This window comes from Sapajus apella, unplaced genomic scaffold (genome assembly GCF_009761245.1).
Source record: "Sapajus apella isolate SASKATOON/1434 unplaced genomic scaffold, GSC_monkey_1.0 scaffold150, whole genome shotgun sequence".
In the NCBI taxonomy this organism is placed as follows: domain Eukaryota; kingdom Metazoa; phylum Chordata; class Mammalia; order Primates; family Cebidae; genus Sapajus; species Sapajus apella.
In genome coordinates this window covers 716,910-730,146 of record NW_022437090.1, presented here as the reverse complement: position 1 = coordinate 730,146, position 13,237 = coordinate 716,910, and the positions used below count along the sequence as shown (strand labels likewise).

The 13,237-nt window shown below is 46.9% G+C and overlaps 1 protein-coding gene across 1 annotated transcript in view; it reads left to right on the top strand.

Moving 5' to 3' along the window:
• NUGGC (nuclear GTPase, germinal center associated) overlaps nucleotides 1–6,734 on the top strand; it is a 44,495-nt gene extending 37,761 nt beyond the window's left edge. Inside the window, exon 11 of the mRNA XM_032265344.1 lies at nucleotides 6,189–6,734. Coding sequence (XP_032121235.1) covers nucleotides 6,189–6,230 — 42 coding nt within the window. The 3' untranslated portion in view covers nucleotides 6,231–6,734. The remainder of the gene's footprint in view (nucleotides 1–6,188) is intronic.
• Nucleotides 6,735–13,237: the final 6,503 nt, after the last annotated feature.

The window sequence follows — 13,237 nt, the reverse complement described above, 5'->3', positions numbered from 1 at the left end:
GCCCGGCTGGGAAGAACTTTAACATATGACTTTTGGGAGTACAAAATGTAGTCCCTAACAACTGCTTGGTGTTCCCAGAACCAAGGGAGGCCCAGGGCAAAGGTGGACAAGGCCCTACTGCTGGCCCCTGGGAAGAAGTAGCAGCCTGTACTCTAGCAGGGATGAGGAAATGACATCTGTCAACCAAAGCCAAACCAAGAGTGGCATGAAGAGCAAAGGGGTGTCCGTAAGGAAAGGGTCTGGTTGCCTGGGAGCTGAGCCTCTTCCTGCAGAAAGATGCCTCTGAGAGGCAGGGAGCGAGTCCAGCTGTTGGCTCTGAGGGGTTCAAGTTCAAGGCCTCTTCAAGACTCTTCTGAGGTCTCCCCTCTCTGCAAAGGGTCATGTTCTTGACGTCAAGAGGGTGAGGAGTGAAGAGGCTGTGTCTGTGTCAGTCAAGAGTCAAAACAAACAATTGCATAAGTCAGAGAGGGGAACTGCAGAGTCACGTTTCCCAGGCTTTTGTGCTCCTGTCCTGTTGCGGATATTAGGAGACTGGAGAGACTAATGGGTGAAACGGGAGGATTCTATTTAGGTGACCAGTTTAGTGGATTTGCATTTGAAAACTGAGCAAAGGACAAAGAAAATGGGGTACCTTTCATACACCTAGGATGAGGCAGCAGCAAACAGGTTTAGAGAAGCCAGAACAAAGAACAGTTAATTTGTATATGTTTTGTGCAAGGGCGAGGGGCCTTTGCACTTTGCATTTGAAAAGTAACATTTTGAGAAACGCATTTCACACTTTCTATTTGCTTTGTGTAAAACAGGAATTTTTAGATGCCGGGGAGCTTTGCTAAGAATGTGGGGAGGCTAGATAAGAGTTAAATGGTTTGCAGGAAGGCAGTTTAATATTTTTCCTGAAACAGAGCTGGGGAGGTATTATATTAAACAGCACACAACACAGCAAAATTTATTATATAGCAACTACAAATTATAAGGTTTTGTTTTACTATTATTGCTATTACATAATTTTCTTCTTCAGTCCCACAGGTGTTCCTTCTGAGCCCATCCGCCTGGAGGGCAGGGTTCTTTACACGAGCAGCTTTGCAAAATGAACACATCCTAGTCCCTCCCTTTCCTCCCCATACATCATATGTCCTTCTCCTTCCAGGGTGCAGGAAATGTAGGTTATTTTGGAAACCAGGGCATGTTTAGAGTGCTCTATCCTTTCTTCTTGGGTGTGGTTAAGGATCAATCCTTCTAGAACTTTTATATGCCAGTCACCAGGGTGTCTTGATCGAAGGCTGGTTCTGATTCAGCAGGTCTGGGGCTGGGGCTGGAGAATCTGCGTTTCCAGCAGGCTCCCAGGTCGGCAGCCACACGCAGGGCAGTGCTGCAGGACAGGAAGTCAGAGGCGCCGGATCCAGGCCCTGCCTCCCCCGAGGATGCCGGATGAGTTGAGGCCACAGCCTCCCTATCTCTAAAGTGGAGGAATGGATGCCATCAACGTAATGGTCCCTCTGGTTCTCACAAGCTAAGAGACTAACTTGAACTTTGCCAAAAGTGTAGGGCGCTGTGTCCCAAATGACCATGGGACTGGATGAAGAATTGGGAAGGAAAAGCAGGTAGAAAACTGCGCAGCCGCAGTGTGAGCAGTTCCCAGTGAATACCGTGTGAGTGGTGCCCCCGGATTTGTGTGATGGCGCGTCCCTGGGTTACCAGGCAAACCTTCTTAGCTCTGTTCCTCCCTTTAGCTCTTGACTCCCTGCAAAAGCTCCTTTCCATGTAGAATATATTGACAACTCTTAGGAAAACTGCTGTGTACTTGAAGGATTCAATATTCCTTTAACATCCTGCTACTGATGGATCCCCGACTCTCTGAGAAGTGCTCTCTCTGCCTCATCAGGAAGCATGAGGCGTAAAGAAGGCCTGGTGCCTGGAAGGGGAAGCGTGGGAGCCCCCATGCGTCTTTGCATGTGCGCCAAGCTATTTTAGTAACATGAGACCAGAGGCTCGGGTGTGCTGGTCTGAATGCTGGAACATTAGCTCCAAAGGGTCCTGGGAAGCCTACAGGGCTCAGGGAGGCCAAGGGTGTGGGCTTGGCATGTTGGCACCTGGACGCTTGGATTCAACCCTCAGCAGCAGGCCTGTGGTCTCCTGAGATTCTGCTGCCAGCCTGCAGATCAACTGTGCCCTGGAACAGACTCTGTGCACGTCCAATTTTAGGAGATGTGGTGGGGAGAGGCACCCTCAGAGAAGAAAACAGGAAAACAGGCCTTGCTTCCAGGGAGGATGGTTTCCAAAGGAGGAGTCCATCCATCAGCCTGCAGGCAGGGAGACATAAGAGTTGGAAGGGACCAGAGAGTTCCTCTTACTTGCTCTTACTGATCCAGAATGTGCATGCTGGGATCACAGCACGTGTGGAGGGCTGTGGAAGGAGAGGAGCCTGGTGGGGCTTTCTCTTCCATCTGCTGTGGCAGTGGATGGCCACCCAAGGAAGGGGACCGGCTGGAGATTCAGCAATGCTCCCATGCTCATGGCACCTGCTGGCTGCATTGGTGTCACATGCAGACGTGAGGACAGCAGGGTGGAAGGGCCATTGTTGCTTAGGTGCAGTTTTTGGGACTCAGCCCCTGCCTCCAGCTGAGATTTGGTTGCTGGCTCCCTGGCAGCTGCCCTGTACTCATTCAAGGAACCAGCAGTTTCTAGGCAGAGACACTGAGATTCACGAGCCTACTCCCGACACGTGCTAAAGTCCCGGTGCACACAGTCTGCTCTGTCAGGCACGTGTTGGCATGTGTGTGGCAGAGAGCCAGTGACTGCTGAGGAGGCGGCCAAACGCACTCATCCAGAGAGAGGGAAATATGACCTACAGCACAGGATGGCTGCTTACCCTTGCCAGCGGCCCTTTTTAGCTTATCTCAGTGGTTTGTAGAAAACAGACACTTAATTCCAGAAGGACTTCATTCCAGCTCGGTCTTGAACTTTGATTTGAGGTTTTCATGCATAAGAAGTTGTGATAGGAATTAAGAGACTAGGGAAGCTATTGCTCTAGGAACAGATCTACCCTGAGAAGTATATATACACACGTGCACACGCTTCCCAAGGAACATCCCGAGGGACAGAGGGATGGAATGCTTTAGTGCTGACCATCCTTATGTGCTGAACCACTGCTGCCTCCCCAGGGGAGGGCTTATAGGAGTGGCCTGTGGAAATAGTAGGCAAGCTTTTTCTTTTCTTTCCTTTTTTTTTTTTTTTTGAGATAGGGTCTCACTCTGTTACCCAGGTGGAGCATAGTGGTGCAATCATGGCTCATTGCAGCTTCAACCTCCTGGGCTCAAATGATCCTCCCACCTCAGCCTCCCTAGTAGCTGTAGCCACAGGTGCGTGCCACCATGCCTAGCTAATTTATGTTTGTATTTCATCTATGTTGCTCAGGCTGATCTCCAGCTCCTGGGTCCAAGCAATCCTTTCACTTCAGCCTCCCAATGTTCTGGGGTTATAGATGTGCGTCGCCGTGCCTGGCCATGGCCAGATTATTCTCACATTTTCTTCTCTCTCTTCTTCTTTTGGGTGAGAGAGAGATCAGGCCTGCAGTGTCTTGGACTCTCTGAGTCTCACAGCCTCTCCTTGAATCGCCATTAGCTGAAGGATAGGTAAGCTGTATTTGTGCATTAACCATGTATTTTATCTTATGATCTTATGTGTTCAGGTGCCTTGACATCTAGGGCCTTGCTAACCCTGGAAGGACTGCCCCTGATAGGGCTAGCCAATTCCTAGTGATAGTAAGTAACTTTCTCTCAAGCCAAAAAAAAAAAAGGGTGTGCTTCTCAAATGCAAATTAACCTCTCCAGCCAGAGTCCACTCAAAGAGACCCCAGCATAGCCACATAGTGGAAAAAGATTTATGGACAGAAAAATGAAAGTGATGTACAGAAAATGGGAGCGAGGTTCGGAAACAGCTGGATTGGCTACAGCCCAGTGTTTCCCTTATTTGACACAACTCGAGCAGTTGGCTCTCTTTGATTGGCTAAAACTCAGTGATTGGCACAAGAGTAGGTTACAGTCTGTTTACATCTCCATTTAGGTTATAGTTTGCTTGGCACAGAGAAACCTTTAGGCTGAACTTAAAATATAAAAGGAGGTAGCGTTAGGCTAAACTTCATTTAATACCAGCCAACTCCAAAGCTGCTCACCTTGCCTCGCCCATTCTTTCTGGCTCTTGCCTGTAGTTCCCCCACCCCCTTCTACTTCCTCATCACCCCTGGGGCTTCCCATGTTGTTTCCTATAGTAGGACATGCTTCCTTCTCTAGGGAACTGTGAGTAACAAACTACCTTTTATTCTTTCTTTCTTTTGAGACAGAGTCTCAAAAAAGAGTGCAATGGTGCAATCTCGCCTCACTGCAACCTCCACCTCCTTGGTTCAAGCGATTCTCCTGTATCAGCCTCCTGAGTAGCTGGGTTATAGAGGCCTGCCACCATGCCCGGCTAATTTTTTGTATTTTTAGTAGAGTCGGGATTTCACTATGTTGGCCAAGCTGGTCACGAACTCCTAACCTCGTGATCCACCCACCTCAGCCTCCCAAAGTGCTGGGATTACAAGCATGAGCCACTGTGCCCAGCCCAAACTACCTTTTCAGTGGATGTTGTCTCCTGATCTATTGGTTTTACCGTAGCTCACTTTTTATATTAATATATTATATTTTAAAACAATTTCCATACACACAGAGAAGCAAAAAGATTCATGCCATTCCTGTGGTCATGATGAAGAAATATAGGCTGAATGCCAAGGAGCTACAAGTGGGATTATGAGAGCTGGGCACAGTGCCCAGGGAATCAGTGTCCAGCTGGGGAGAGGGGGCTGGTGAAGTTGCCCAGATCTTCAGTCCTGTTACAGAGTGTCACCAATGGCTTGGTTGTAGCAGTTGGCCAGCTGATCAGAGTTATAAATGACACAAAGCTGGGATTAGCTAATACTACAAAAGCACAACTGGAATTCAAAAGATCTCAACAGGCTGGAGACATGAATGGAAGCTGTATTAGTGTGTTTTCATACTGCTGTAAAGAACTGCCAGAGACTGGATAATTTATAAAGGAAAGAGGTTTAATTGACTTACAGCTCAGCATGGCTGAGGAGGCCTCAGGAAACTTACAATTACGGCAGACAGTGAAGAGGAAGCAAGACAGCTTCGTCACAAGCAGCAGGAAGGAGAAGTGCTGAGCAAAATATAAAAAGTAAGACTTGAAGAGTTGGAAATTGGGGCCCATGGGAAACAGGATATGGGTTTGAGAGGTCGGGGAGGTGTTGCTTTTGTGATAAGCCTTATAGAAGTATATGATGACGACGACGATGGTGAGATAATAATAATGATTAGAGATGGGCTCTTGGTGGAGTGCAGTGGTGCAGTTATAGCTCATTACAACCTCGAACTCCTGGGCTCAAGTGATCCTCCTGCCTTCCTAGCACCTGAGAGTACAGGCACAAGCCACCCCACCCAGCTATGGTTCTTTTTTAAATTATTAAAAATACATGCATGTCTTTGATAAATATAATATTGAAATTAAACAAAGAAAACCTTCACTTTGCACTAGCCATGATATATATTATGTTTCAGGAAGGAAGAGAAGGAAAGAAATAAATTATATCACTTTATATTTTGATTCCTTACTCTTTTCCTCCATTTCCGCTTTCCTTTCTCCCTCTTCTTCTCTTTTTCCATTTATTTGCCTTATTTTTCTCTCTTTTGTCTCCATCATTCCTTCTCTTCATCTTTATTTTTTTTCTCATTTTTTCTCTTTCTGGCATAGTATGCAGTGGAAATATATTTATTAGTGTTACTTATTATGCTTATTGAATATAATATTTCCTGTTTTTAGTTCTTCCTATTAAAAGCATGCATGGAATGTTCTTTCTTTTCCCCAACGAAGGCAAACTCAACACAAAGTCTGTTGCAAGCTACTTTTTATCAAGGTGGAAAAAGTTTTTTTCCAAAGGCCTTCTTTGACCTAGGAGAGGTATCAGAGGTTACTGGGTGCAGGCAGCCACCCAGTGTGGAAAACTCCTCCGTAAGACTTCCAGGCAGTACAGATGACCTAAGCTTTGATTAAGCAATGCCATCGGTGGGGAATTTCCAGGCATCAGCCAGGATTCTGCGGTCCAGACAGCTCAGCGGTGCTTGGTGGCATCTGCCTCTCCCTCTAGGATGGTTCAGAGAAAACTGACATCTCTGCCTCACAGCCCTTCACGGATCTGAAAACACAGCCACGCCCCCTTGTGTAGTTTCTTCTCTGGGTTAAGCACTGTACTCTGCTGTTAGTCTCTGGACCCTTCACCACCCTACTCACCCTGGTGGGCTCCTTCTAAGTTTTGACTAAATCTTTCAGAAGCACCTGGAACTGAACATACTACACCAACTGTGAGCTCAGTAGCCTCAATTTTTCTGCTCACGCTTCTTCTACGAACACAGCTTAAGAAATGCAAGTTGAGTATCTGAATCTGAAAATCCAAAATCTGAAATGCTCCAGAATTGGAAACTTTTTGAGTGTCCACATGACACTGAAAAGAAATGCTTATTGCAGCAAGTAGGAATTAGAATTTTCAAATTAGGGATGCTAGCTGGAATCTGAAAAAATCTGAAATCCAGGCCGGGCATGGTGGTTCAAGCCTGCAATCCCAGCACTTTGGGAGGCAGAGGCGGGAGGACTGTTTGAGTCCAGCAGTCTGAGACTGGCCTGAGCATCATAGCAAGACCCCGTCTCTACAAAAGATAAAATAAGTGGCCGGGCATGGTGTCGCGTGCCTGTAGTCTGGGCTGAGGTGAGTGGATGGCTTGAGCCTGGGAGGTCAAGTCTTCAGGGAACTGTGATCAAGCCTCTGTACTCTAGCCTGGGCAATAGAGCGAGACCCTGTCTCAGAAAAACACACAAACACCCTGAAATCCAAAACGCTTCTGGTCCCAAGCATTTCAGATAAAGGCTACTCAACTGGTAGCTGTTTTCTGCTGCTGTTGCTAACATCCATCAACTTCAAAGCCATCTCCAATGTGAGATTCTTTTCCTGTGTGCCCGGAGAAGCCTGGCGTTCCCTATCCTGTAGATGACAGGTACATTTTCCCAACATGGGTGTCTGTTTTGCCCTTATCCCACTAAATTCCTTCTTACAAGTTTTGGCCCAAAATCTTACTCTGTTTTGAGACGTTTCTTATGATTCACTTGAATAAACATGTTTGGCTACCAATTACAAATTACCCCCATTAAAATTATATCATCTTCTGATTCTCAAATTTTACATCATCTCAGCTCCAAGAGAGATCCCTTAAAGGGCACCCTGGGTCATTGAGTCTGACAAAATAAGCAGCCCCAGGTAAGGCTGGCTTTTAGGTCTCTGGGCTGTGAACATGACCCGGAGGAAGCTCGTTGACTTTTCTGTCTACAACCCTGGACGAGTATCAGAAAACCTGGCCTGTCTCATGGAATCCATCATCCCCACAGCTCTGGGAAAAGAATTAAAATGAGCCAAGCACGTCGAGACGAAGCAGATGGTTGGGTGGATTCCATGACGGCGCAGGGAACTCCATGAGGCAGAGAACCTTGCCCCCGCTGTCTTGGACTCAGCACCAGCTGTCAGCAGCTGGACCCTGGAGAGAGAGCCCCATCATTGTGATTAATACTCCATTTGTCAGGGGCTCCCAACTCGGAAAAATAACGGCAAGGCTGACATTGGAGAAGTGCTTCAGCGTTTTCAAAGCGCCTTTCCCACATAACTATCTTTGAGATGGATGGTCAAGCTGGGAAATAGTAACCTGGTGTTTTGGATGGGAAAATTTAGGTTCAGAAAGATTCTGTGACTTGTCCATTTCACAGGGCTGAGGAGGGTGGAGATGGGAGGGAAGACCAGGCTTCATGGCTCAGAATCCAGTCTTTGCTCCACAAAGCTTCCCTGAGGTCTACCATCCATGTCACCAACCATTCTGTGGTGAGCAGGTCTATGCAAGCCTACTGCCACCTCCTAGGTGGCCACAGGATAAGATGGTGGAACCCCACACCAACACGTCCTGGCCCAGGGCTTCTATGCCATAGGGAAGGGGTATAACCTGGATTTGCTAAGGGCAGGATTTATGTCAAGGCTGTTTTGACCGAAGGGCACGATTCTCGGTAAGTATGTGAAAGTAGAAATCCTAGAGGCTTTCTTGGAACTGGGGTAGATCAGAAGTCAACATGGCAGGTCAGCATCCAGGATGGAGTTGCTTCCGCCTCCATACCAACTGGTCAGGGTGGGCTCATGATCCGCTCTGGGCCTGTCACTGGGCTAGATGCTGAAGAAGGACACGCAAGGTAGAACGCATGGACCCAGCCCTCGATGAGCTCAGAGCAACTGGAGGCGTGTTGCTCAAGCCCTTGAGCAGGTGGTCAGCCCCTAGCACTGGAATTATCTAGGGAAACTGAGGCCCAGTTGGCAGAGGAGGCTCCAGAGGAGAGGCAGAGTCTGAGCTGGCCTTGAAGGGTGAGTTATGCTGGGAGGCCTGGGAGGTGGTGGCGAAGGGCAGGCAGCAGCAGAGGCTCCGTATATGGGCGTGGGGAGGACGGGAGAGAGAGGCGTGTGGATGTCATGGTGGCAGAGGACAGGACAGAAGGGCGAGCAGGCAGGGGCGGCCCCTGGCCTAGAGGAAGGCGCTCAGGCCACTCGCATCTATAGGGCTGAGCTGCAGGATGGAGACAGTGGCAAACAGGACACGGCCCCTTCCTCAGTGTGGTCTTCCTGTCCTCTCGGGACTGATGGCTCCTCCTCACTCTCCAATAGTGGAGGTGTCTCTCACTGTGTGGCACCTGGAGCAGTAAGCCTTAACATTTCTCTAAAATTATTTTCAATGATTAAGAAAGTAATCTCTACTCCCAATTTTGGCCCAGCATTTCCCTCCGTGCTGGCTGTGGAACACTAGACTTATTCTCTGTGCTCAAGTGGGAATGGAGAAACGCTAACACTGCACCGCATCTTGGAGGATTACCAGGCTCAAGAGCTCTGATAAAAAACCTCGTAAAGGCTCTGATAAGTCCTGCAGTAAAGGCATGCTTTTGGCTTTCATCAGAGAATCGTTTCTGAAGAGACTCCTAGGAACATCTCCTGAGGGTTCTCAGTGGCTTAGCCACTGTCTTATCCCACTGTCTGTTCTGTGATATCGAGTTATTATCACGATGTCCCCTGACAACATGAAGACCAAGAAGTTTAGTGATTTGCCCAATCATGTGCATCTAGGAATGGTCAGATTTAAGTCTAAGACTTGATGCTATGAGTCTAGGGATTTACCCCTAATGCAGTGTTTTGTGACAGTGGTGTCTGTTGCTGACGTGCCTGCTTTCCTAGCTAAGCATATACATTAGTGTGTTGAGGATAAATAATCTCTGAGTTATCGTTTCATGAGGTTATTGTGTTTTTACTTTTCCTTTCATTTTATTGTATTTGGGCTCTGGGGTACGTGTGCATGTCCTGTATCCTGCAGGATTGCTGCATAGGTACATACATGCATGGTGGTTTGCTGTCTCATCCCCCTCACCCCTCACCTACATCAGTCATTTCTCCCGGTGTTATCCCTCCCCATCCTCCCTGCTCCCCCACTGTCCCCGCTTCCCCTTCCCTCCACCCCCACCTATCCCAGTGAGTGTTGTTCCCTTCCCTGTGCCCCTATAAGTGAAAACACACGGTGTTTGGTTTTCTGTTCTTGTGTCAGTTTGCTGAGAATGATGGTTTCCAGGTTCATCCATGTCTTTACAAAGGACACGAACTCGTCGTTTTTTATGGCTGCATAGTATTCCGTGGTGTATATGTGCCACATTTTCCCTGTCCAGTCTATCATCGATGGGCATTTGGGTCGGTTCCAGGTCTTTGCTACTGTAAACAGTGCCACAATGAACATACATGTACATGTGTCTTTATAATAGAACGATTTATAATCCTTTGGGTATATACCCAGTAATGGGATTACTGGGTCAAATGGAATTTCTGTTTCTAGATCCTTGAGGAATCGCCACACTGTCTTCCATAATGGCTGAACTTATTTATACTCCCACCAGCAATGTGAAAGTGTTCCTATTTCTCCACATCCTTTCCAGCATCTGTTGTCTCCAGATTTTTTAATGATCGCCATTCTAACTGGCGTGAGATGGTATCTCAATGTGGTTTTGATTTGCATTTCTCTAATGACCATTTTTTTCTAATTAATAAAGTACTCATAATTTTGGGGGGGGGGGGGAATACAGAAAATTATAGAGGAGGAAATCCAAAAAAAAATGTTAAAAGCTGGGCTGCTTTCTGACTTGGAGGCTGCCTTTCTCAGCTCTGTGTCTCTTCCCTGAGATTTAGCTACTGCTGGCTCAGGGTAGGGATCTCGTGGCTCAGGGCGGCTGATGGATTTCAGTTTACACCAGATGGATGCTTTGAGATAAACAATAAGATGACAGATAAGAAAACATGTATGTCATTGATTGAATACAATTTTACAAATGCTAAATTCTTATTTCATGTGTACAATGATTTTTACCAAAATGAACTTTTCTAAACAAGTTCATGTGTATTGTACAATTAAATGTTACTTTTTAAAAATGATAAATACAAATTCTGAGTTTTGAAAGAGTACATACTTTTTTTTTTTTTTTTTTTTTTTTTTTTTTTTGATACAGAATCTCACTCTATTACCCAGGCTGGAGTGCGGAGGTATAATCTCAGCTCACTGCAACTTCCACTTCCCGGGTTCAAGTGATTCTCCTGCTTCAGCCTCCCCGTAGCTGGGATTACAGGTGTGAGCCACGATGCCCAGCTAATTTTTGTATTTTTAGTAGAGTCAGGGTTTCACCATGTTGGCCACGGCTGGTCTCCAATTCCTGGCCTCAAGCGATCCACTTGCCTCGGCCTCCCAAAGTGCTGGGATCACAGGTGTGAGCCACCATGCCCAGCCAATTGCATACTTTTCACCAAGATATTTCTACAAGCTGAACAACAATAAAATATAAACACTGGTTTGTCAACAATGGACAAAATTTGCTTTTGAAAAACATATTTCATGTAAACCAGGGTAAAAACTAACCAAAAAGAATATGCTAAAGGTAAATATTTTAAAGAGCATATTTCAGTAGAGTAGGCCACAGATAAATAGCAAGGTCCCTGGAGTAGTCGAATTCAAAAAGACAGAAAGGAGAATGAGCATTCCTGGGGCCAGAGGACAGGGGAGGGGAGTTGCTGAATGAGCAGAGTTTCAGTTTTGCAAGATGAAAGAGTTCTGGAGATCGGTTGAACACCAGTGCAAATGTATTTAACACTACTGAACTATGTATTTAAAAGCCTCATGCCTGTGATTCCAGCACTTTGGGCGGCTGAGGCGGGTGGATCATTTGAGTTTGAGACCAGCCTGGCCAACATGGTGAAACCCCCATCTCTACTAAAAATACAAAAATTAGCCTAGCATGGCGGTGCACCCCTGTAATCCCAGCTACTGGGGACACTGAGGCAAGAGAATTGCTTAAGCCCGGGAGGTGGAGGTTGCAGTGAGCTGAGATCATGCCACTGCACTCAATGAATGCATGAATGAATGAATGAATGAATAAATAAATAGTGCTGCTGTGAACATTTGTGTGCATGTCTTCTGGGGAACACAGGGATGCCATGCCCTTGGGTATGCACCTGGACGTGGCATCGCTGGGGCGTAGAGTGGCCCTGTGTTCAGCTTTGGTGGACATTACCAAAGAGTTTCCCATGGTGGTTGTATCAGCTGACATCCGGCAGGGTAGGAAACTGCGGTTATTCTTGTCCTCGTCAGTGTCAGTGATGTTTGTTTCACTTCCCTCCTCTGGTGCGTTGTAGCGGTGCCATACTGTGGTTTTAATTTGCATTTTCCTGATGATTCATGAAGTTGAGCACCTTTAGTTATTTCATTAGGTCCGATTGTTGACTTGAACTCTGGGCCTGTTGCACCAGCAGGTCCTGCCCTATGGCTTGGAGTTGGCTGTTCCATCTGCCTGGAGTGGTTCCCCCAGATGTTGGCACAACTAACTTCTTTGCTTCCTTCCCATCTTTTCTCAAATGTCACCTTCTTCATGCTGCCGAGCCTAATGATCCTGTTTTAAAATGCTACCCACAGGCCAGACACAGTGGCTCATGCCTGCATTCCCAGCCCTTTTTACGCCATCCCAAATGCATTCACGACGCAATTATCCCCCAAAGGCCCCACCTCCCAACACTGTTGCAATGGAGATTAAGTTTCCAGTGTGTGAATTTTGTGTGACACATTCAGACCATAGCACTAACTACCACATTTCCTGGTAATATGCACATCTCTGCAGGAAAGATCTTTGGACATCACTTTTTTTTTTTTTTTTAAGACAGGGTCTTGTTCTGTCACCCAGTCTGGAGTAGAGTGGTGCAATCACAGCTCACTGCAGCCTCAAACTCCTGGGCTCAATTTATTCTCCCATCTCAGCCTCCCAAGTACCTGGGACTACAGGTGTCTATCACCATGCCCAGCTATTGTTTGTATTTTTTGGTAGGGACAGGGTTTTGTAATGTTGCCCAGGCTGGTTGGACATCACATTTTGAGCACATTTCTGGCTGTTTTTAAGATTATATTCCTAAGAATGTTGGAATAGCAAGGTCCCTGGGGCAGTCAAATTCAAAGAGACAGAAATGACAGGGGAGGAGAGTTGATGGGGAAAAAATCATTTGTTTCCCATGAGAGGCAGTGGTACAGGGGAGGGGTTAAGGGCATAGACCCTAGAGTCACATTGCCTAGGTTGAAGCCTAGCTCTGCCACCCTGGACAGTCACTTCCTGTCTGTCTCTGTAAATGAGCATAATAGCAGTACCTGCCTCACTGGGTTGCTGAATAGGTTCAATGAGCTAATATATAAGAAACACGTGGTGTATGCTAGAAAGTGTTTTCTTCTCCTTTTCCTCCTCCTCCTCCTCTCCCGGCATCATTATGATAATGATACAATTCTCGTTTGTTCTTTCTGTAAAATGGAGCTTGATGTTGGAGCTGCTTCCCAGGCAGTCAGGCAGCGAAATCAGGGAGAATGAGGCAGGCGTTTCTGACTCAGCTGTGGGCGGGCAGCTGCAGTGGGACAGCTGAGTCTCAGCAACACTTCACATGTACAAAGCCTGACCCTGGAGTCTTGAGGCTGAACTTTTCACCAACAAGCAGGAATGCATTCATGAACGTTACCTTCTGAGCCCTGTCCTCGGGAGGCCCCCCTGGCCTGGACCATTGTGCGGATTT